The sequence below is a fragment of the Ictidomys tridecemlineatus genome, chromosome 6 (assembly GCF_052094955.1).
Source record: "Ictidomys tridecemlineatus isolate mIctTri1 chromosome 6, mIctTri1.hap1, whole genome shotgun sequence".
NCBI classification, from domain to species: domain Eukaryota; kingdom Metazoa; phylum Chordata; class Mammalia; order Rodentia; family Sciuridae; genus Ictidomys; species Ictidomys tridecemlineatus.
In genome coordinates, this window is record NC_135482.1 from 20559762 (window position 1) to 20585960 (window position 26199).

Consider the following 26199-nt stretch of genomic DNA (forward strand, 5'->3'; position numbering starts at 1 on the left):
GATACAGCATAGTAAATTATTCAAGATTTAACTACAAACTTATTTCTTAAGAAGTTCATAAGCATACCCTTCCCTCTGAATATGCTGACTTTATGAATTATCCATTTAACTTTCTCTACATTTAAAAGATGTGTGATGTCCCTCAGCTAACTTATAAATACCCTGTGTTCAGAAGCTATGTTTACTGAACCCCATAAAGAGTTCTTCAAACCTTTATTTAATGCTTCTTCAGCCTCTACCCTAACCAACTTCATTCATTCATTGATTCAACCAACCAGTGACATGGCCTCCCACCATATCAAGAGCATGAAGGTAAACTAGGCATGTTCTCCTAGCATCTCTTCTCTAGACTTACCCAAGTAAGACCCAGGGAAATACATGCCCCTCTTCTTTCCTGGGCTCTAATGGCTTTGTGCTCTGGATCCGTGCCTACCTTCCCTCTTGAAGCTCCATCAGGCCTCTTTCTTTCAGCCTCAAGTGCCCCTGAAATGGCGCCCAGCTCCTGGCTTCTGAGATCACTGTGCCCAGGAATATCAGAATACCTATGAGTCTTCAAGCATGGCTTGCAGGATCCTGTTATGCAAGTGAGTTGACCTGTAATGGCTTTTATGCCCCCTTCCCTGAGAACTTCCCATATGTCCTTCAAAACAGCATAAACTATCCTCAATCCTTGAAAGTGCCTTGTCCTCTTACAAGTACCTACTTCCTCTTCTGTCATCCACAGCACACTATCTTGTCACACAGGACCAATTCCCATCCAACAGGGTGCTTTCTTACTTTGTGTTGTACTCATGCTTTCTCATTAGATCGAGCACTGTGTGCAGAGATTGTCTTGGAATCATAACCTCCTTTGTGTGGCTGTCACACATAGTTGGTATTTTAACAAGTGTTGTTCCATAATTCAGTTTTTCCCCCTTACCAACTAGGACTTGATAAAATAAACACTTGCATCATGTCATTTTTATTCTCTAATAGAAACCTTCCTTTAATGGTGAACCTTCATGTGGATTCTTCAAGATGTGGAAGAGAATATGCTTTTTAAACCCTTTTGGCTTTTCTTCTTTTGTTCCTAACTAGTTCTCCTAGACTCACAGAGGACATTCAGTAGCTTACATCTTACATCACCCTATCCAACCTCTACAGGGAAGAAGCAAATAACATGCCTGACCATCCTTCTCATCATCCCATTATATAATAAAACATGAGGAAGGACATACCAGACACATGCACACCCACATGGGCACACATGCATACCTAAAATCATCTCATTTTGTTAACATAGGTGTGTGTCTGTATATATATATATGTATGTATACATATGTATGTGTGTGTGTGTGTATACACATCCATATATAAACATCTTAATCCATTTTCTGTTGTCATAACAAAATTCCTGATGCTGGGAAATTAAATAAAGAATAGAGGTTTATTTAGCACAATGTTGGAGGCTTGGAAGTCCAAGAACATAGTACTGGCATCTTGTGAAGGCCTCCTTTCTGCGTCATAACATGGCAGAGGATATCACATGAGACAGAACAGACTTTCCAGAGAGAGCTCACTGTTACAACAAGGCCTCTCTTACTGTAACCCATTAATCCACAAATAGATTTATCCATTCATGAGGGCAGAACCCTTGTGACCCAGTCAACTCCCCAAGATCCCACCTGCAAATACCAATAACATATGAATTTGGGGATTAAGATGTTTTCAACTTGTGAATTTGAGGAACACATTCAAATCATAGCAACATACCATTGATGCATTAAGTGTTTTAAGTAGATCTACAAAGTTGGCATTTTTACCATCTCCATTTTACAAATGAAAAATCAAGAGCTGAGAAATATGACTCCCTTCCCTCTGATCCAGCCTCTAGGAAGTAGAACTAGGATTCAAACTTTGGTCAGCCTACATCAAAGCTGATACACTTTCTATTATTCATATTGCTTCAAAAAATAGGGAGAATTGATTAGCCTTGATGATTACATAGCTTATAGGTATAAGTTGTGGTAGATGGTTCATAACTATACTGTGCATACATCGTGAAACTACAAGTTGTTGATTTATTAGGCCTAAAATACATTCCTAACCACTGAATATGCAACTCACAGAAGAACATAGTTCACAAAGGAATTATTTCTATTTTCAACCTTCCATCTGAGACAGAGGACACTCATAATTCAGATGAGCAAATAAAGGACCAGAGAAGAACAAATACTTCTGGAAAGTCAGAAGGATCTAGTTCAGAGCACAACCCCATTGTGGACCTCAGAGTATGAGTCTGACCGTTGAGCTTGACAAGAAAGAGTCTATCAACTGGTTTGTCTTGTGGGAGCAGAGTTGACACCCTGTATAATTAAGGATCCCAAACAACTGACTAAATTGGAAGGGTCACCAAGTTGATATGACAGTACCATTCATAAAAAGGGGATGGGAAAAGCATTTTTCAAATTTTTCAGCAAAAGCATTTTTCATTTCACAAATATTTGAAGACCTTGTTTTTTAAAAAAAAAAAACATAGCCAAGAGCCAGCTTTGAATTTTGCATCTCCATTTCCCCAACTTTTCACACTGATTATGTATTTATATAGGCTGTTCCAGGTTTAAAGCCAATGCAACCCTACACATTGTGTATGGGTAAAATTATGAAAAGAACAATTTGTTTTAGGCTGCATATTTTCTTCCTTCGCTAGTTCTGTACTTGCTGGATACTTGTTATACGCCAGGTGCTCCATGCAGTTTTGGTGGAGAACCAGAAGTGATCGTTTTCAACATCAGGAAATAAAATAGGTTCCAGAATATGCTTCTATTTTTAAAAATTGACAAGTAAGTGCATTAGGCAGCAATAAATAATATGTGGGCATATTTAAAGCACCTTTAGGATGAACAGATCAGCAAAATGCAGCACCAAAAGAACAGATTTTGGTGCTATAAATACAGCTACTTCGTCTTTCAACTCCAACCACCGTGGTCAGGATGTTGAATTCAAATATCTTCTGTAGAATTGTCCCCCCAAAAGGTGTTTTCTTTCAAAATCCTTGCAAAACAAGTATTTTGCAAGGATTGGGTTTGTAAGGTGATAGTTTCAAAAGAGAATCCTGTTTATTTGAATTAAAATTGTTCAATGGGAAATAGGTGGAAGCTTGAACGATTGCCATGTTAGTTGACACCAAGGAAATGAAACTTCCCCTAATTCCATATCCAAATGGAAATATACACCATCTCTTGGAAGCTCCCATCTTTGCCATGCTAGCCTCCATCAGAAATATATCCCTCATACATACAAGGTGTATAAGAAATGACACCAAAAGCAATTTAGAATCATATTCTAAACAGTTAAATTCTCTGGGCTTTGGTTCAATGGTGAAGAGATGCAAGTGTTAAATCTAACACATTCAGTTGCTTGCATAACCTCTTTGAACCAGTTGCCTCATTTGTAAAACAGGATTTTATTGCTTTCCTTCAGGTTGGAAGAATCTAATGTGATAAACTATGCAGAAAGCCTGGCCCATCAACTAGTCTTATGTGACTTTTCAGCCATATCACTACATATCATCTATTCATTTTAGGTTTCAACAGTTAATTTCAATGGTAGAAACAGAGTGAAACAAATGCAGTTCCAGAACCTCCCATGCCCTCAGATATGCAAATTGTTTCATACAGTACCATTTCCTGGAGTAGTTCCTATTCCCACCCCTGGAACATTCCTGGTTCCCCTAGCAGTTGCACCACCCACTGAATGGTTCAAACACTTCCCTGGTCTACTTTGAGCAACTGTGAATCCTTCTGTCTGCACAATTATTTTTATGAACTATGCATATTTAACTAGGAGAACAAGGAACCTACTCCAGAGTTGAGGAATAGTGATGTTCATGTTGTTCTCCCTTGGGGCTGTGTGTGGGCCAGTCAGCTCATTTGGTTGGCATGTCTTGCCGATGGAACAGAGGGATGGCCTCAGTCCACATGTGAGCCATCCACTACTCCATTCCTAGTGCAACATAACTAAGCTTGGCTGTGGAACAAAATCCCCCAAGTGTTGAGTGGCCCTTCTGCTTTCTTGTCACTTGTCTCATCATCTCGGATTTAGCACCATTTGTTCATTAAAACAAATCAGTCCTGATGCCTGCTCCATGCTGGGCCCATACTGGGTGCTGAACTGAGTTCTGTAGACCTGAGCCCTGCCCTCATGGGGTCGACAGTCTAGTCTAAGGGAGAGGCACAGGTAAGCAAACAAGCAAAAGTGTGATTGAAAATTCTAAAAATAACCATGTGAGAAGTAGACAGATTGCAGTAATAAAAAGGAGCAGAAGGGACTTAAGTAAAGAGGGCAGCCACTGAACACCTCTCCGGGGGGTGTTATGTAAGCTGAGACCTGTGTGGGGAGACTGAGCCAGCCATTTGAAGAGCATCAAGAAGACTAAATAACATCCATTCTTTTGGTTACGTGTAGTGAGCCCCTATCTTGTTGGGTACTGTGACAAGTATGACAATATGGGTACAACTTCTGCTCAGGGTACTTGCGCAGTGACAGGGCTGAGACACATCACCATTCCCTTCAAAGACTCTAAGTGATGTTCTGAGGCTTTGCCCAGCATCAAGAGAAGACTCATGACATTCTTGCTCCCCATTCTGCAGCCTCTCCTCCCAGTACCTGATGGAACTGTTAACACATTTGATAGGAATATAGGTTTCTTTTTGAAAGAAGAGTGAAAACAATAGTTGTAAACTCTCTAGCTTTGGAAAGCAAAATCATTCCTTATCCATAGCTGCAATCATGTTTTCATGTCTTAGTAAAATTGACACATGAGGACAGAAAAAACCTCAACCACTTTGCATCTTCTAGAATTCCTTAACCTGTTTTCCTCTCATTTCTTATATCACCTTGTTTTTCCAGAATGTTTTATATTTGTCAAAATTTTTTAACATTTTTTTGTTTTGTATCTTTTGGTTCCTCATAATAACTTTGTCAATGCAAAGGAAAGGTTTGGAGTATTGATGAAGCAAAAAGTTAATGGAAATTATGCTTTGATTTCTTTACAAAGTACCCTCTCCCCAACCCCTGAGCTTTCGTAATATGGAATACACCATGTTCCGAATGTTCATTTTGTTGAGGGAATTTTTCAAAGCACAAGTAGAAAAGCACATGAGGCTTTTTGTTTGTTTGTTTGGTTGGTCGGTTTTTATTTGTTTGTTGCAGTGCTGAGAATTGAACCCAGGGCCTCATTCATGCTAGGCAAGCATTCTACCACCAAGCTACATGCCTAGCCCAAGATATGTGTTTTCAATCTGGTCTCTGCCACGTAGGTAAGATGTCATCTTAGGCCTCAGTTTTCCTCCCTGAAAACAGGAATAACAGTATCAAATTCAGAGTTTATGGGGAAACAAGGAAAACACCAAGCCCAGCACCTGAACTGTGGCAGTCAAAGCACCTATAGAGAGTCCTCGGCCTGTCTTTGGACACTTTTTCTCAATGCTTTAGAAAAACTGAATTTGACAGATGCATAGAGAGTACTACTCATACAGCCTCTCCGTCCCCGCCAATCCTGTTCCTCCTTTCTGCATGATTGTAGTATCTGGCAACACTGTCCTCCCAAGCCCAATTTTTCAGTCATCCTTAAACAGAACTCCCCCTCCTTTCCCTCCTACATCCAATACTTACCACCCTGCCCTTCTCCTCCTAGATAGCTCTCAGATCTTCTTTCTCTTCTCATTGCTATTCATTTATTCATTCAGCAACTATTTATTGAGCACTATTGTATGCAGCCACTATGCAGGACATAAATAGTGACCAAGAACTATTCCTGACTCTCATCCTCACTCACTAGAATGTTTTCCATTTATTGACCTGTGGATGTCTTTTCTTTCCAATCAATTCCCAATATTGAAATCAGAATTATTGTTCTAATCTAACTTCAATCCTTTACTTCTTTAAAACTTTATTTGGTCCCCATGGACTGCAATGTGACAAAAACTGCTTATATTTACTGAGCATGCACTGTGTGCCAGGCACGGTTCCAAGCACTTAAACATCTTGTCTAATTAAGCTGAAGACCAAAATCCTTTAACCATCCAGCTGTCACCCACCTTCACAGCCTCCTGTCCTGCCACTCACACACATGGTCCCCTCCTTGCCAGAATTAATTGGAAACTAGATAAACTTTTGAAACAATAACAAACAGATCATGATCTTCTGTTCTTCCCACTTTTAAGGCTTTACACATGATCTCGCCTCTGCCTGTAAGTTCCTTCCCTTTCTTCTCAACCTGGGAAACTCCTACTCATCCCTGAAGCCCGTCTCCCACTCTATGAGGCCATCTGCAGCTCCCCCAGGAAGAGAGCGTCCCTTCCTTCCAGTGCTTTCATGCCGCTCTGAACCTACTCCCCATGTGCATCTGTCGCTTCATCTTTTCCCCTAGGCCAGGAGCTCCTTGAGACAATAATTTTGTCCCATTCATTTCTGTGCACCCTAAGCAACCTCATGAGGACATCCGCTCAAGGCGGATCTGTGAGTGAATGAATGCATACTACTCCTGGCTCCTTCTCTCTGCTCCCCAGCATGGCACGACTCTCAGAATAGAAGCTGCCTGTGGAGACTGGAAACTGTAGGATGGTAACAGTTCTGTCAAGGACACAGTAACCAACTTTTACACAACCTGCTATGGCTTTTCAACAAGCTCTCTTCCTTCAGCGTTTTGCATTCTGTCTTGGCTGGCCTGGGTATGGTAAAAATGAGGGTGTTGGTAAGCAGGGCAGAGAGAGTGAAGAGAATTTTTTCCTCCTTAAATATTACATCTCTGATCTCCATCTGGGTTCGGTCCTCAGCACCACATATAAATAAAGATCCATCAACAACTAATAAAATATTTTTTAAAAATTCAAATTACTCATCCTCCTAAGGTCTCCAGGTATGGGGAGTAAAACAGCAGGTCATGAACTATGGCAACCAGAAGTACTCCCACTTCCTGAAACAAAATTCAACAACTATATAAGGAACAAAAGATATTTGATTCTCAGCTTCTCAAGATTGGCTTTTTTCTTCATCTGTCTCTTTTGCAAGTCCAGGAAATTTTCTACAGTCATGATGATTTAATTATCAAGTAAACTGAACCAGCCAGGCAAAACCTATTTGTTCTGTGGTCTTCAACATCAGTTCCGATTCTCTAGCTTCCTAATAAATTGCTCGGCAGTCCAAATTAACCAGAGTTATACATCTATTTGACCTTGTATATAGACAAAATATTAGCCTTGGGGACATTCTAGGTTTAAACACACTTGACTTTAGGCCCTTTTATACTAAAATGAATAAAAAGATGATAAAAGAAATCTCTCTCCCTGTAATATCCTTGTAAATGAGTGTCATGTCCTCTTCTAAGATTTAGACCTTATTTAGCTTCTACAGGGACTAGAAATTTTGTAGACAGCCATGTAAATGGTTATAAGATAGGAAAAAATGTTTGAAAAGTTGTGTTTTATTAAATTCCTAGCTACATGCAGAATTTTTTAAATCTCAAGTTCACAACTTATGCTACTCAGTTTTTGGTTTCCCCAAATGCAGTCTTTTTTTTTTTTTTTTAATGGTTTTAAAATGCTGTTTGGGAAGGTAGCATCTCTTCTCCAAGCCTCCTTAATTAGCATTTCTCATCTGCAGCACTGCACTAGAGTCAACACTCTAGCCAAGGATCCTGCAAGGATTTCTACCCCCACTCCTCACCTTCCCACAGGGAGCCTTCAACACATTCTGTCATGTTCATAAGATGGGAATATCATTTTTTAAATGAACTTTGATGAGAGATAAATAAAAACAAAGAAAGGCTAGGGAAAGGAAGCCACTTACATCTCAAACAATTAAAATATAAGATTTCAACATTTGAGACATTGAAGTGATGTTTTAGTAAATTCTTTAAATAATTGAGATTAGAATAATTCTATGGCCAAACATTAAAAGATCATTTTTCATATATGGGAATGGACTTTGACATCTAAATTCTTCATGAAAAACCACAAATTATTAGAATCTCATGAAAATCAAACCAGAGATTTCAGGAAGATTTCATTTAATCATGGGTGAAAAAAAAATGTGATATGATCAGTAAGTGTGATATTTACACTATGGCATGTTTGTCGTTAATTACACATTTCATGGATGTCAAGTGCCCACTGTGTGAGTGACATTATATTATTTAATTAATGACATGCTCCACACTATCATCATTCTTGGGCAATATAAGAATAGTTCACCAATTTTTCATCATATGTTGTTGCTCAGTCCAGTTGAATTTGACAGTTATCTTCAAGAGAGAAATGAATAATTCCTCACAGTGTGAATGGCATATATAAGTCATGAGTTTAGTGACAGTTGGAGATTAAGTCTTGTTTTCTATCAAACACTAGATCATTGTCTATTGTACTGTTTTCATTGGAGATTTGTAAATTATGATGAATTATCTTGGCAAGTGGGGATATTATTTTTCCATTTGATAGTTCAGCAGCTACTTCTTAGAAGTCATTGCTCTTTCTGTTACATTTCCATCTGAAGCTCATAATTTTGATCCAGAAATCCTACTTCTGGTTATTTATCCAAAGGAATTTAAATCAGAATCTTGGAGAGATACTTGCACTCCCTTATTCGTGGCAGCATTAGTCATGATAGCGAAGACACGGAATCAGCCATGTCCATAAATGGATAAAGAAAATGTGGCATATACATACAATGGAATATTATTCAGCCTTAACAAAGGAAGGGAATCCTACCATTTATAACAATATGTGTGGACCTGGTGGACATTATGCTTCCTACATAAGCCAGGCACAGACATTAGTTGCTGTATGATCTGACAAGTGGAATCTAAAATAGTCGTTTCATAGAGGCAGAAAGTTTAATGGAGGAGGGAGAAATGGGTATGTGATGACAAAGGGTACAAAGTTTCAGTTACACTAGAGTTACTGGAGAGCCACACGGCATAGATAGTGCCAAAAGCTAACGATACTGTGTTGTGTGCTTAAAATTTGCAAAGAGGGTAGATCTTACATGTTAGTCAGCTTTGGGTTGCTGGGACCAAAATACCTAACAAGAAAACTTAGAGGAGAAAACATTTATTCATTCTGGCTCACAGTTTCATATGTGCATTCCATGGTCAGCTGACTCCATTGCTCTGGACCTAGAGAGAGGCAGAACAACCTGAGGGAAGGGCAGGACAGAGGGAAGCTGGTCCCCTCGGTGGCTACCAGGAGGCCCAGAGATAGAAGGGAGGGGCCTTAGGGAAGATAAGCCCTGGAAGGTATGTCACACCCCCAGAGACATACCTGTCTAGTCAAGCGCCCCGCCTACAGTGACTACCCAGTTAGTCCATTCAAACTAGAATGTACTGATTAGGTTACAGCTGGCACAATCTAATCCTTTTACCTCTGAATATTCCTGCATTAACACAGAAGTTTGCAGGGGGGTGGGGGGAGCATTTCATATCCAAACTATAACATATTGTGTTAGGTACTCATACCACAAAAACAAAAAAAAAAGGTAATAATAATAATAAATATAAACAAACTCATAAACAAAAAAAGATAATAATAATAATTATTATTATTATCTTTATGGCCTTGATGATGGTGATGAATTCATGAGTGTATACTTATCCCCAAACTCATCAAGCTGTAGACATTAAGTATTTGCAGCTTTTTACATGTCAGTCATATCCCAATAAGGGCATTTAGGGGAAATATATATATGATTTTTCATATGGTATCCCAAATTAATGTTTTTTCGTGGAGCATAACTAGTTTGATACCATCATTCAAAAATTCGGTTGCTGGTTTGTTTTGAGATACCTTGTTTCAGTCCAGTTTGGTTTGGTTTCACGCCACCTTCTACTACGTTGCGTGCTAGGAACACAAGAATAAGGCTCACTTCTCCCTGGAAGGAGATGTTGGCCTGGAGAAGGAAGCAAGCGTAATAGACAGCAGGAGTGGTGGTAAAGGGGTTGGTGGACGTTTCTCTTTTCACAAAAGTAGTATTTGATCTCCTGAAATGTATTGGAAATTGAGTAGGGGTTCACCAGATGGAGAAAAGGTAAAGAACATTCCAGAAAATAGGCACAGCTCATGTGAAAGTGTACTGGGGGTGCACACCTGGGCTTAAGAACATGAAGGAAATGACCCAGGTTACTGAAGATTAGCTGTTCTGGCCTTCAGATCACCCTCCACTCCCAGAATCATCACTTTTCTCCATACCTGTATAAAACAGTTGGCACCAGAGGTTCCCAGCTCATCCCTTCCATTGATCAACCTGGTAACCTGCTGCAACTGCCCCTCTCCACACCAGGATGGGATGACCAGCACTGTCAGAAGCTCGTGACTTCCTGTCTTTTTAATGACTCCATTCTCCAGCTTTTTGAATCACAGCTGGCCAAGTAAAGAGAAAGAGGGAGAAAAAAATAAAGAGGAGCTCACACATCCCCTGCCCTGGGATTGTTATCTATGATGAAACCTCTATGAACTGGACTTTTAGGTAGCTAATGTCAGCCTTTGCTTTTTTATTATTATTATTATTTATTTATACTAATTTGTTATACATGACAGCAGAACACATTTCAATTCATAGTACACATATAGAGCACAAATTTTCATTTCTCTGGTTGTACACAAAGTAGAGTCACAGCATTCGTGTCTTCATACATATATTTAGGGTAGTGATGTCCATCTCGTTCCACCATCTTTCCTTCCCCCGTACTCTCTTCCTTCCCCTCCCTCCCCTTTGCCCTATCTACAGTTCCTCCATTCCTCCCATGCCCCCTGCAATATGGATCAGCATCCACATATCAGAAAAAATATTCAGCCTTTGGTTTTGGGGGATTGGCTTATTTCACTTAGCATGATATTCTCCAAATCCATCCATTTACCTGATTTTATTCTCTTTAAATGCTGAGTAATATTCCAGTGTGTGTGTGTGTGTGTGTGTGTGTGTGTGTGTGTGTGTGTGTGTATATATATATATCTCACAGTTTCTTTATCCATTCACCTACTGAAGGACATCTGTGTTGGTTCCACAATTTAGCTATTGTGTATTGTGCTGCTATAAACATTGAAGTGGCTGTGTCCGTGTAGTATGCTGTTCTTAAGTCCTTTGGGTATAAACCAAGGAATGGGATAGCTGGGTCAACCAACCAAAAAAATCTTAGGACAGCCTTTGCTTTTAGAGCAAGAGACAATGACAACCAACTTTTCCTAGGAATTTGTTTATTAAAAGGAGCACAATATTCCAGGATACTGCTGGTGCCTGTGTGCATTCCTCAAGTCCCTTCTGCGGCAGCACTATGGCCCAGTGACAAACGGCCTTCCCAGAGCATGACTCAGATGCATTGCAGCCTTCCAAATACCCAGGAAAGAAGTGCATCAATAAGCTGCTCAAAGACAGGAGAGGAAAAAATATGCGCACATTTCTAGGAAGAATTCAAATAAGGATGCAACGACAACAAAATGTATCATTTTAACCAAAAGATAAACTAACTAAATAATCGAATTAAGCAAAAAATTCATGCATTCTATAAGTATATCATTATACTAGATTACTTAACACACTACCTCATTATCCAAAGGTAATTGCGGTTTTATCATGGAAATATGCAACACTGAATCACTAATGCAGCCCTTGAAAAGTGCCTTAATTTAAAAAAAAAAGTTTTAATTATCTGAGTATCATTACTGACTGGCAGAGATTACATATTGTCCTCTAATTTCCCAGCCTCTTCTTAGCCAGGGTTTCCTACTGTGGCTGTAAGGATTTTGGAATAATGGTAAGCAGAAGAAGAAAAATCAACAGAATCATTTCTGTGATAGTTACATCAATAAACTTGAAAATACTTAGAATAGACTGCAGGGTTCATATTATAATACATAAAGTGCCAGCTTGGATAAGCACCCAGTTTTACATCTAAATGAGACTCTAAGAAGAAACCAACACTTTGGAGCAGAAGTCAGGCACAGTGTTAGGTACTTCCATTAAAATTTTCTCCCTTGAGCCACAGCAACTTGGGAGAGAAATGGCAACATGATATGATGAATATAAAGAGCATTAATTTTGGAGTCAGAATTTGTATTCATATCCTGACTGTATCACTGCTCTGACAAATTCCTTACATTTCCTGAGCCTCAATTTATTCATTTCTAAAGTGGAGATAATTACTAACCTTGTAATGTTGAAATGGTGAGGTAAACAAGACAATTCATTTTATACATCATCTGATGAGTGTGTTCCCTTTCCAGCTGACGCAAGACTTTCCCTATTCCCACTAAATTTCTTCCCGTATTCAGCTAAAACTCTAGATATTTTTTTTCATACCATTGGCAAAGCCACTGTCTTCCCCATCTCCAAATTGCACAATTGATTTCTTCTGGAACCTTAATGTAGGATATTACATTTGTCCCTGTTAAACTGCATCTTTCTGGAACCATCTTTGCTTCTCAGCCTGTTGAAGGGATTTTGAATTCTGCATTGTGCCTTATTATCGTATTAAATATCCTTCACCATTTTATGTCATTGAAAGATCTGATAAGTGTTCATCTCTTGTCTACTTTGATGCCATTAATAAAAATATTGAAGAGAGCAGAATCTGGGGGCAGAGCCTCTGGCATTCAATCAGTGGTCCCCCTACAGGTTGTGACAGAGCCATTCATCAAGCGTCTTGGGTATAGATGTACAACCAGCTGCAAATCCACTTAATTTTTCACTCACAGAGCCCACCATCTTACAGATAATGAAAGACTTCATCAAGTGCTTTATTGGAATCAAAGACACTACGTCTATGGCATTCTCCTGGTCTGTCAACCTCATACTAATAACCCTGTCAAAAAAAGGAAATTAATATAGTTTGGCAAAAACTTAACTTTTAATGAGACCACTGAAGTTAGAAAAGAAGAGTGGCTGATGGCACAGGGATTGTGGGCAGAGGAAAGGCACCCAGACGGCCACTGAGCTGCTTTTGGCTGGTTGTGTGTTATGCTGATGAGCTGACCGTGTTCCAGGGGTGGGCTCAGCTCTCCCAGTTCCAAACACTGAAAGAAGTTAACAATTTTTTAAGACTAATTTTATCCCAGGCACTAGGCTAAGTTCTTTGCATATGTCTCATTTAATTCTGAAGATAACACTAAGAAATAAGTATTTTTAAAAAATATTTTTTAGTTGATGTACCTTTATTTTTTATTTATTTATGTGTGGTGCTAAGAATCCAACCCAGTGCCTCACACATGCTAGGCAAGTGCTCTGCCACTGAGCCACAACCCCAGCCCCAAGTATTATTTTTTAACACTATAAATTTGGATGTGTTTAGGTGAGACTAAGAGAAGTTAAATAACTGACCAAAAGTCTTAGAAGTTAGTGGCAGGGTCCAGACTCACATCCAAGTCACACCAAGCCCTGCTGTTAATCACTGTGCCCTCCGGAGCGGATCCTGTGCCTAAGGGGTGTTGATTTAATTTAACTGAGGATAGAACAGCCTTACCAAGATTTCCAGTCTGTTAATGTATGGTGGGAAGGATTTATTCACTGACCAAGTACTCCACCACCACCCATATCTTCCACACACCCTTTCCCAGTGTCCAGGTGGGAAATCACCCGAAAAGCTGATTCAGTGATTGCTGCTTCCTGACCCCAATAGCATTCTAGGAAATGAGATTTTTAAGAGTTGTTTTGTTGGACCCAGTACAAGCCCTAATGAAATAACCCCTGCCTTGTGGCAGAGATAACCTCACAAGTGGTCAGGGAATTTGCTGACTTCAGATGCAGTCTTTCTTCCCAGGGACACTACCAAAGCCAGGCATTCTAATTCTCTTTTATCCATTGTTTCATTGATTGGATCTGCCCACTCCCACCCCCACCCTTGCTCCCCTTTCCCACCCTCACACATACCTTTGTGTAGCTGGGTTTCAGTGTCACTGATTAAACTGTAGTCAGATCTCCAGCCTCTTCCTTGGCTTTTTTCTGGGCCAGGAAGTCGTTATGACTCCATTCGCTCTGTTGATGTGATTCATTTAGTCCCTAGAATGCAACCTTATTCTAGATCTTAAGGGTCACCCCATTATCATCACCTGTCCCCCCTACAGAAAGAATGAATGTTGGCACTCAGTGATGACTACACTCTTTTCAAACATTCACAAGCCATTTGTTCTAAGTCCTTAGGAAGTATTAGCATTTTTACCAAAGTGTCATGGCCAAGAGAATTAAGACAACAAAATGCACGCTTATAGGAAGCCAGGACTAATTCATTGTGTACACATACAGCGAATATGTTAGTCATCCATTAGAACTATGCTCTTAAAACCAAGTGACCCTGTAGATCACATTTCCCTGGAGATGCACTGGATATCTGACACCGGGTACGTTCCAGGAGAACAGAGATCTCTGGAACAACCTGAATTATAGCCTTTGGGAATGACCTAATTTATACCATGCCTTCTGAGCACTAAATGCCTTCTCCCCACATTCTCCTTTTTGAAAACAGCTTTACTAATAGTAACATAATTACAGATCATTGTTATTGCCCATTCTTTAGCATATAGTTCAATAAGTTTTAGTTTATACTGCTGTCCAGCCATCAACACAATACAATTTTAGAACAATTTCATCACTCCAAAAAATTCCTCACATCCATTGTAGTCAGTCCCTGCTCCCACTCCTACCCTAGGGAACTTAGATCTGTTTATATAGGTTTATATTTTTTAGAAATATATAAATGAAACCATAAAATACAAAGTCCTCTGTGTCTAGCTTCTTGACTTAGCATAAGGTCAACCCATGCTGTAACACATACCTGTAGTCCATTCCTTTTTATTGATAAGCTATAGGCCATTGCGTGAATATGCCATGTTTTACTAAGCCCTTCACCAGGTCATGGGACATTGGATTGCTTCAAATTTTCAGCTCTTATGAATAATGCTTTTTAAACATTCATGAACAACTCTTTGGACATACGTTCTCAGTCCTCTTGGATGGCTTGTGAGGAGTGTGGACTTGGCTGGGTTGTATTTTCAGAAACTGAGCCATATTTTCAAGAGACTGGCAGTTTTCCAAAACCAGCTGTACCACTTTATATTCCAACCTGAAATACAGGGCTCAAGTGCGTCTCTGTCTTCACCACCACTTGGCATTATCTGCCTTTCTATTTTAGTCATCCTAACGGCTGTAGAGTGATTCCCAGTTTTATTCTGCATGCAGCTCTCCAGGAGATAAGGAAGGGGGACAGTGGAAGGGCTGGAGGTGGTGACAATGGAAGAAAGGAGATGACCTGTCACTGTCACCTTCTGTTCTTCCTCATGTTGAAACTATGCTTAGGACAAACATCGTCTACTTTCCTTATAAGGACATTTTTTAAGCCCTTAACATCCTTTTCCTCAGCATTAATGGGCTGAAATACAGTGGACTCCCCATTCTAAAGTGCTGTAGTATAGCTTGGCTCTGTAAAATCCATGGGTGCTTTCTAAAAACCTGAATTTTAGCTAGTTTTAGATAGATTTTTATCTACTCCCACATCCAATTCTTTCATCAGAACCACTGACAGGAAACAAAATTGACTGGATTGAATTCACTGCCTCTGAGTATCCCCTGATGGAGGGTGTTATATGACATTAAAGTAGCTACACAGCAAGAAGAGAGGAGCAGTAACAGAGCAGAAAAGACCATTTATAATCCAAAAATTGAATAACCAGACCCTCACTTAGCTAGTATTGTCTCTTGCAATTCAGTTTGTCTTATCTCTCTTTACAGGTATGGGTATATTTTAGTTAGCTTTTTGTCACTGCAACCAAAATACCTGACAAGATCAACTTAGAGGAGAGAAAGTTTATTTGGAGTACATGGTTTCAGAAGTCTCAATCCATAGACAACCAACTCCATTGCGTTGCTCTGGGCCCAACATGAGGCAGAACATCATGCAAGAAGGGCCCAGGGGAGGAAAACGGCTCGGCTCCTTGTGGGGTCAGGAAGTGCAGGGAGGGTGGGGCACAGGGAAAGTGGACCCTCAGGACATGCCCCCCAGTGACCCACCTCCTCCAGCCATGCCCCACTTGCCTACCGTTGCCCCCCAGTCCATTTAAAGTAGGATGGATTAGGTCACAGCTCTCGTAATCCAATCATTTTATCTCTGAATATTCCTGCGTTAACACAAGAGCTTTTGGGGGACACTTCCTATCCAACCACAACAGGACAGACTCACATATATATTTCAGTTTACTTTATACTTATAGAAATATGCTAACGATGAATTTTGATAACTGTCATTTCATTTACAATACTGAGATCATCAGTCATACAATATAATTGATCACAAATTTTATGATCTCAAAAGTTGAAAGGAAATAATTTGGAAAATTATTTTACAGCTGTAAAAATCTTGTATGGTTAGCAAAATATAAACAAAAAGTGGTCTCTATGCTTTTTAAGATGCAGAGCACTTTTATGTACTAATAAAATTGCAGTCTTCAGATGCTATTAGCACATCATCACATCTCCAAGAATAACTTCAGATGTGGGATATTTTATTTTATAACAAATTATTCCTTCAGTAATCCCAATGATTGGATTTTTGAGAAATGCAAACGAAATTTCTCCTATGAAAACCCAATTTCCAGCAAGATATACTTAAAAGTAACTTACAGGGAAATTGATTGGTTGGGTTTTTGTGTCTTTTTTTAATCTTCTAGAGCAATGTTTATGTGAAAATATAATCAGAAAATTAGTACCTTCATCAAGAGGTAATTCAGAGAGCTTTACAAGTAAGCTTAAGATTCTCATTGATTACAAAAGAAGGTTTTGTGCCTCCAGAACCCTTAAATACTCAGAGGCAATTATGCCATTAAGGTCTCTCTTCCATGCAAAGATTATCTCATTTCCTCACAATTAGTATTTCCTGTTTATTGAGACAGACTGTATTAGAAACACATATTTCCTCCTCCTTACTCTTCCTCACTATCCTTTGCTTTCTCTGAAGATATATAATTTGGAACCTCTTTTCCTTCCTATAGGTTAATATAATTGTATTTTGTTGGCATCTGTGATACAAACTGTTATTTGCTGATTACCTCATAGCCATTACTTTGAAAAGTAATTAGAGAAAGAAGATTTGGAAAATCTAGTCAGAAAGATTTTTTTAGATGAAGGAGTAGAGATAAAGAGGAATTAGAATTGGTGAGAGTTAAGGAAGACATATCACCTGTGGTAAGACTGTGTGTAGAGGTAAAGGTGCTGAAGTTCAGAAGGAGCAGAAAATTCCTCAGAGTGGCAAGGGAAAGCAATAAGATGTGGGAATCCTTTTCCTTCCCTTCTTGCCTTTCAGAGACATCTCCCTGCTTGTCTGTTGTCCACCTTGAAAGGGCTCAGGGCTGAGATGTCAGGGGTGACCTCCTAAGTGTGCTGTGCACTAGATGCTAAGAGGGACCCTAGAATGCAAGGGTACTGGATCTGACTTCCCAGAGCGTCGGGTCCTGTTGATCAGGTAAGACACACACACGTAAAAGGAGAGCTAGCTGTATACGCCAGATGAATCCAAAGTGTTGATAGCAGCCTTCAATACTAGAGAAATTCAGAGAAAGAGGTTGATGGAATTTAAGTTGAGAGAGGAAAGCTTTGGGTGGATCTTGATTTCATCTTTATAAGATTCTGATGAGAAGGAGAGTGAGGACCTTCTAGAATATGAAGAGGTGTGCATGTGTGGGGCAAAGAGATCATAAAAGAAAGGGCTGGAGGTGTGAAAAGCATAGTTTTTGATTTGAAATCTATGCAGAGACATCCATAATAGCACATTTAAGTAGCAAAGATAATATCCGAAATATTGCTAATAGGGTTATTCAAGGGCAGGATAAGAAAGTTTTAAGTTTCTGTTATACTTAAAGAGAAATATGTTAATACACGCTAGAAATCATAAATTTATAGGGTGGCTTCCTAGTCATTCTCATTTAATCCTCAGGAATCCTTTTTAGACTGGGAAGGCTGTGTAGGCATGAATATTTAGGTTATATAGATGGATGAAAAAGAAAAAGGGAGAACACACACACATTCTTTTTTCTTAGCTCACAACTTGCTTAACATGGTGGCTATGTATGAAAGACATCCAGTAATTATTCGTTGAATGAGTATTACTGTTCCCTTTATATCACAATTCCAAAGTAGAAGGAAAGAGAAAGAACCAAACATCAAGTCTCTGCTCCTAAGTTCCTCCCTTCTACCCAGACATGGATTATTGTATTTCAATAAATGAGAGAAAATGTCATGATCAAAATTTGGATGCAAGTTCAAATGAGAATCTCTGGAATTGTAGAATTGAGATAGGATGACCTACAGGTACATATGCCTTGAATCTCAGGTGGAAAGTGTTTAGGAATTATTATTGGGAAAGGAGAGAGCGTTCACTTTTAATTGCAATTATAGTTCAATAGATGAGAACAAATCTTCTGGTGGGACAGACCAGAACTTCCACTCTTGCTATTTAAGAACACCAGAGCTCCTGGGAACACTATAGTTTTGTTAGAAGAGAGGCTACCCTGAAGTCAGAGAGCACTATGGACTTAAATGGGAGCTGCTCTCTTTAGTTGGCAAATATCTAGAAAGGAAAAAGGAAATCATCTAACTTCCCAGAATGGAAGGGGGTTTCAAATGCAGTACAAAGTTCTTTCCTCCCCTCCTTAAATAAAAGTCCAGAAATAAAAAGGATGCAGTCCCATGACAGTGATAACTAAACTCGCTGTGCGCTCACCACTGCTGCATGTGTGATCTCTGGAGAATTCTAGCTACATGTGCTATTTCACGTCTGTCAGCTAAATCTGAATCCCAAAATATAACAAATGCAAAATGTGACACTGAGGAACATTATGTGGATTTGTGATTTTCCCCAGAGGACTTAGTCCAGCCGACAATAAATGGATTGAGATTTCATGCAGAACATGGGGACAGACGGTCGCTACATGACTTTTCTTTGTGACTTGACATGCATTCTTGCAGTTTCATTAGTGTTTTCCATATTGTGGCTACTGAAAATGACAGTGAAAATGGAAATTGTAGGATAACAGGATCTTTTAAAGCATGTGGAACAGTCTATAAACAAAAAAGAGGCACAAACTATATTTTCAACAATAAAGGAAACAAAAAATTATGAAATGCTTCTCTGAAGCAATATTGTATGGGGTTACTTAAAATGTCTACTCAGTTGTGTATGAAGAAGAGTTCTCTAGTTTTAATATTAAGTGAAAAAAATTGAGGTAAAAATTATACATACAATGTGGCCACCACAAAACATAACCACAAGAGAAAAATGAAAGAAAATATAACCAAATGTTAATAGCCTGTGGATAACTTGTTGTCTTGTTTTTCTCTGTATTTTATAAAGTACCTGCAATGGGAAAGCAATATTGTTATAATCAAAATGTTGTTCAATTTCTAAAAAAGAAAAAATGTTTAATTTACAGCATATTAAATTCATTCAACATGTTTAATTTATATCACATTAAATTTAAAAAGAAAAAAGTCTAAGTGTACTGACTTTCAACTTTTCTAGGACATGTATTCTGAGGTGAGATGTTCAGTGCACAGTCGTGTCATGATATTTTCTGTCAGAATTCCCACAACTAAACCTAGACACATAAATGACAGTGACATAACATTATAGCATTGTCACTCAGCACAAATAGTTTCCTACTGCCCAGATTTGCAGTGGGGTGTCTGAAGTTGTCCTAATTAACACTGGAGAAAATTCCTGGAGGCCCCTGTTGTTTCAATAACATGTTTTGCCTCTGACCCACATTTCTCCTATGATAGTTGTAACAAAAACCATTTTGAAAACATGCAGGGGGCAGGCAGGGGATGTAGCTCAGTGGTTGAGCACTTACTTTGCATGCGTGAGACTGTGGACTCGAGCCTCAGCACCACAAATAAATAAATAAGTAAATAAAGATATGTGTCAGTCTACAACTAAAAAGAAAAAGAAAAACATTTTAAAACCAAAACATGCAGAACTGAGGCTGTAGCTCAGTGGCAGAGCATTTGCCTAGCATGTGTGGTGCACTGAGTTCAATCCTTAGCACCACATAAAAATAAATAAAGGCATTCTGTCCATCTACAACTACAAAAAAAAAATGAAAAAAATAAAAACATGCAGGGCTAGGATTGTGGCTCAGTGATAGAGTGCTTACCTAGTATGAGTGAGACACTGGGTGTGATTCTCAGCACCACATATAAATAGAAATGTTTGTTTCTTATGTACTGGAACTCTGCAGTTGGAACCATATTCGTATGCTCACATATATAGTTATTTTTTCTTAGTTAATGGTTTGCCTCTGCAGCTATCCATCATTCTCCCCAATATCATTAGCTCTTTTAGTCAAGTTTCCCCTCTGAATCCTCCAACTAATTTGTGGCAGAAAGTCAGTATTGTTTTTTGCATTGAACTGAATAACCTCAATTTCTTAAAATAACTAAATTCCAAATATATTATTATTACTTTATCCTTTGTAACCACTGGGTTCCTTGTGCACTCCCTTGTTAACTTGTACCCAAGCAGTAATGAGAACGCTACGGAATTCTCCTTTACCACAGTAACTGTTGCTTTGGGTCTTTTGTTGAAAACCAAAGGTTTACAGGTGATTGGTCGTGGTGCCTAGAGCAGTAGGATCCCACTGCTTTAGAATCCTCATTAAAAAGATCATCAGAAGTTGAGCTATTCTCACTCAAGGAAAACCTGGTTGCCTTTGGACTTGACTGTTCCATAATGACTGGCTTTCTTTGGAATATTCTCTGTGATACTATGTGGCAAATTGGATTTCTCATTGCTAGTGTGGGAGTTTCAAAGCCAAATGTTACCTTCTCTATTGCTCCAGTATTAGCCAACTTGGATGAAATCTTCAGTGGAAAAAGTTTTCTGTTTCTGGTCAATATATGTATTTTCACAGAGAATTCTGTGACACTTAAAATGTGCACCCTTCACAGAGTGCTTGGTCTAGCTAATGGACTCTGAGGGTGCATGGTAATCTTGACCCACAAAAAATGAGGACTTGTTCCTCATTTAGATCTTTTGACCTAAAACTTGAAGACTGCTATGAACCTTATGAAAAACTGAACTATTTCAATGATTTTAGATGGCTGAGACCCAATAGAAACATTTTAAATATGATCACTCAAAATAAGAGGCACCATCCTAAGAAGCATGACAGTTGCATAAACAATGGTGTAGCTAAGGTCCCAAGGTGTAGATGTGAAGAGCAAGAGGAGTATGTCCAGTGGCAAAGAGCAGGCTCAGAGTCAGGTACAAATCACAGCCATGGTGCCTCTTGGTAATGTGACCTTAGACAAGTTACTCTGCATTTCTGAGTTTCAGGTTTTGCAGCTCTCAAATGCAAATGAAAATGTTATATTAAGGAAAAAATGAAATATTAATACATGTATAATGCCTAGCACAACTATAATATGGAACTAGAACGTAGCAAATGTTCAGTGCATGGGAGTTATTGTCTACTGTCTTCTGTAAGATGAGGTCATTTCTGATAAACAGAAAGAAAAAAAGGAGCATTACCCACTGTTCTTAATATAACTTATCATTCTATGTTAATTTACTATCATTTTATCTACCCACACTCTCCTTGGTTGTTGAATAGGAGGCAGCAGTGGAGCACCAGTAAGAGGGGGGAGCACCTCACTTTCCCTCCCATTAGAGATTAAACAGTGTGGTTGAGACCTTTTAAAGTAGGTCTAATATCAAACTAGGAGCTAGAAATCAAACACATTCCTACCAGGATAAGCTACTTTAATGAGAGATCTTCCAAGGCTACCCAGATCTCTTTATGTAAAGCACCAGCTTATTTTTTGACATGATTAACTTTATGAAAACGACCAAGTCCTCATTTTTGTGGGTCAAGATTACCATGCACCCTCAGAGTCCATTAGCTGGATCAAGCACTCTGTAAAGGGTGCAAATTTTAAGTGCTTTCTATTCTCACAACCTTATTCTTCATCTTCCCAACACTGGATACTGCCATTAAAATTTCCTCATACTCTAGATGAGAAAACCGAGATCAAAGGAGTCACTTGCCCAAAATTGAGCTGTGGAAGAATGAAAAGCAACAACGGGGGTTGCATCAGCTCAGTTTTACCAGTTGTTTGTTTTTTAGTGCCAGTTTGTCAAAATAATTTGGAATGTCTCTATTACAATAACAGTATTTCTTAGCAGGACTCAGGGTCCCAGAGTAGCACCATCAGCACCAGGTCCAGTCACCTCCTGGGAGAAGGCAGTGGAAATTTTATGGGTGGGATTTATAACCAATAGAAGCCTTGGGCAAAGTAATTCAGAATAAGAATAAAAGGGAATCAGAAAACATAGTGTACTTAGACTTGCAAAATACCTTTGAAAAGGTTACTGTTGGATTTTTCTGAGATGGGGGAATACTTTGATCTTGATGCTTAAGCAAAAGAAACAATGCCAGAATGTAAGGGCATTTCTGTGGGTCGTATAAATAATGCTGCCTGCAAGTAATCAGCACTGGGACCATACTTACTTAGCATATTTATAAATCATCTGAAAGGAGTACATAGTGAAATTTCCAGATTTGAAAAAAAAAAAAAAAAACCTGCTAAGCTCTTCCAGGTAGTCAAATGCCAAGCTGGTTAATATAAATGCAGAAAGACAATGCAGGGATACGTGAGTGGGCTGAAGGATGGCAGATGGGCTTCTGCGTGGACAACTGTAAAATAAGGAATTTAAGAAGAAATAATTCAAACCGTTTCCCAACATTAAAGGGTCTTGAACTATCAGCTATTCCAAAATTAAGAGATTTTAGAGTTAATGTACGCCTTTCCCCTAGTTACTCCTACTGCAGCTGAAGAGCCAGACAGAAATTAGGTGTACTTAGAAAAGACATTTTTAAAGTGGGCATGGAAGGCAGAAAGCGGCCTTCTGCTCAAACATACAGCCATTGGTCCACTTATGCCTGTGATATTGTACATCACGTTTTCAACTAATCTTAAAGAGTTGTAATAGGGTGGGAGATGGCCCACAGAAAGTCAACTAAAATGATCTGCGGGAAAGAGGAGCTGCTTTGGGGAAACAAATTTGCAAAGATTAGGATTTATCAAATCATAGAAATAAGGTAGATGTAGCCATTTACCTTGGTTAAGAGGCAGGAGACAGAGGGTGGGTGGAAAAGGCAAAAGGCAGAGTGCTGTTTAAAAGCTAAACCAATTTAGTTGGAAAGGCTGACAAGAAGGCAAATAAAATTCAAGGTAGCACAGGATACGGTAAAGAATTGCCTACCCCTGCACCTTAAAACTTATAAAGAAGGGGGAAAATTACACAATCAGCAATTTGGAACTTGGAAACCATTTACCCAACAAGAGTTGTTATATACCAGGACCTGGGTAGGAAAAGGGTAAATACCTTTTTTATGAGTGGATTTACAATATGTTGTTTAAAAACTCAGTTATATTTAGAGATCTGCCCAAACTTTGCAGTATATACTTTTGAGAAAAATAAGTTTTATAATCAGACAAACTTGATTCAGACAGAGCCAGCATGTACTAGCTCTTGGGTGAGCAACTTAACAACTCTGTGCCACAGTTTCCTCATCTGCAAAGTGACAAGACTTCTTCTAGATAGAGATGCTGGGAGGTTGGGAGGGGTAGTATTTGTAAAGCACCAGAACAAACTGGAGATGGAGGCTCCCTGCAGTTCTCAGTTCCCTTGACGTCTCCTGGACAGGTGCCTTTGCAGTCAGACTAAAAATCTTGTCCCAGAGAGACTCAGTCAAGTAGGTAGTGTTCTATTCTAACTCTAGTGTTGCTGCCTCCATCTTTATTAATATCCATTCTTTCCTATTCATTGAGCTGTTCTTTTGAGCATTGCTTTAGGTTTGGGGAAAGAATAAGGATAAGCATATCCTAATGCCCTGCTCTCAGGGAGCACACATTGGGAGGGTATGCACTAAGCCTGTAAGTAAAGTTATTTCAAAGAATGAAACAAGAAGGTCATAGGGTGCCCTTCAATAGACGAATGGATAAAAAAAATGTGGCATTTATACACAATGGAGTATTACTCTGCATTAAGAAATGACAAAATCATAGAATTTGGAGGGAAATGGATGGCATTAGAGCAGATTATGCTCAGTGAAGCTAGCCAAGCCCTAAAAAACAAATGCCAAATGTCTTCTTTGATATAAGGAGAGTAATTAAGAACAGACTAGGGAAGAACAGCACAAGAAGAAGACCATCATTAAACAGGGTTGAGAGGTGGGAGGGAAAGGGAGAGAGAAGGGAAATAGCATGGAAATGGAACGAGACCCTCAGGTTTATACAAAATTACATACAAGAGGAAGTGAGGGGAAAGGGAAAAATAATACAAGGGGGAGGAATGAATTGCAGTAGTGGGGGTAGAGAGAGAAGAGGGGAGGGGAGGGGAGAGGAGGGGGGATAGTAGAGGATAGGAAAGGCAGCAGAATACAACAGACACTAGGATGGCAATATGTAAAGCAATGGAAGTGAAACTGATGTGAATCTGCAATCTGTATAAGGGGCAATATGGGAGTGCATAACCCACTTGAATCAAAATGTGAAATATGATATATCAAGAAATATGTAATGGAGGGGTAAGACAAGATAATACAAATGGAAGAAATGATTTACAGTAGAAGGGGTAGAGAGAAAAGGGGAGGGGAGGGGAGGGGAGGGGGGATAGTAGAGAATAGGACTGACAGCAGAATACATCAGACACTAGAAAGGCAATATGTGAATCAATGGAAGGGTAACTGATGTGATACAGCAATCTGTATACGGGGTAAAGTTGGGAGTTCATAACCCGCTTGAATCAAACTGTGAAATATGATGTATTAAGAACTGTGTAAGGTTTTGAACGACCAACAATAAAAAAAAAAAAAAAAAAAAAATAAAAAAAAATAAAATAAAATTTAATACAAAAAAAAAAAAAAAAAAAAAAAAAAAAAAAAAAAAGAAGGTCATAGGGTAGAATATGCTGGGGGCTGGGGGTGAAGCTCTTTGGTGGGCCAGCAGGGAAAGTCCTTTCTGTGGAGACATGTTTGAGCAATGGGAGGATGAGATGTCTCTGGTTATCCCAAAAGCATTCCAGGCAGATGGATGGGCAGGGCTGGAAGCTCCAAGGTGAGAATGAATATGGGGTGTTCAAGGCATGGTTTCTCAGGCCTGCATAACAGAGATCCTGAGTGGAGAGGGGGAGGCAAGGACTTGGATAGAGACAGAGGGAACCAGACCCAATGGCTTTGAGGCCAGGTGAGGGCTCAGATTTTATTCCAAGGGCAATAGGAGGCCATTGAAAAGTTTTCAGCTGGTTAGTGATAAGAGTTTGTATTTCTGAAGGGTCTCAAGGCTGCTGTGTAGAACGGGACTCTGGACGGCAGGAGTCCAAGGAGAACCCTCACTGCTTCTTCTTTCCACCCAGACCTGCTGGCTGCCACTCCTTCCTTCCTTTCTGGACCCGAGTGTCCCTCTGCCTTCACACTCCATCCTTCACAGGGGAAGAGGGTTAACTTTGCACAAATCTTTTTGCACTCCTCATGTTTTAAGACATATAAAAATGATTTCTTTTTCTCAAATGAAATAGTTAACCCAAATGCATGTTGTTTCAGGTTTTAAAAATCAATTTGATTGGCCACAGGAAACGCATTTTGGCATCTCTGGGAGACAGGCTGCACGACGATCCTCCACAGAAGCCCCCTCGGTCCATCACCCTCAGGGTAAGTGCCGCCATGTTCTTTTTGTTCTCTTCCCCTCCTCCCAATAATTATTTTGTGCAATAAAATGACTGAAGCAATAGATCAAGAAATATAGGCTGTTTTCTACGTAGCTTATCTGTATAAAAAACAATCTTCCTTTAAAACAGGATTTGTCTTTCTCAGTTACTTAAATATATGTTTTAGAGATTTAGACATTTATCTCTAATGGAATTCAGGCTGACAAACCATACCTCTAAAGAACCACACCTGTATCCCACATTCCCATCTACACCCAGAGAGAGGAAATGAGTTTTCTGTGAGACTCCTCAAGCCCACAGAAAGGAAATCGATTAAGGACCACAGTTAAGTAAAGATCAATTTAAATTTAACCTCAGGGTCTTCTGTTTTCAAGAAGTGAAAATTGGCCATTTTTACTCACTTCAAAAATTAAGAATAGAGAATCCAAACGTTATTTCATAAATCATATGTCTCCCTT

The 26199-nt window shown here is 39.2% G+C and overlaps 1 protein-coding gene across 13 annotated transcripts in view; it reads left to right on the forward strand.

The window, feature by feature from the left end:
• The window catches only part of Anks1b (ankyrin repeat and sterile alpha motif domain containing 1B), a 1051626-nt gene that overhangs the window by 952060 nt on the left and 73367 nt on the right, over nt 1–26199 (forward strand). For all 13 annotated transcript variants that reach the window (XR_013440373.1, XM_021724502.3, XM_040279646.2 and 10 more), the window contains one exon: nt 25617–25724. Coding sequence is in view for 12 of the 13 variants with exons in the window: in XM_021724502.3 (XP_021580177.1) it covers nt 25617–25724 (108 nt within the window). In the remaining variant the exon portion in view is untranslated. The remainder of the gene's footprint in view (nt 1–25616; nt 25725–26199) is intronic.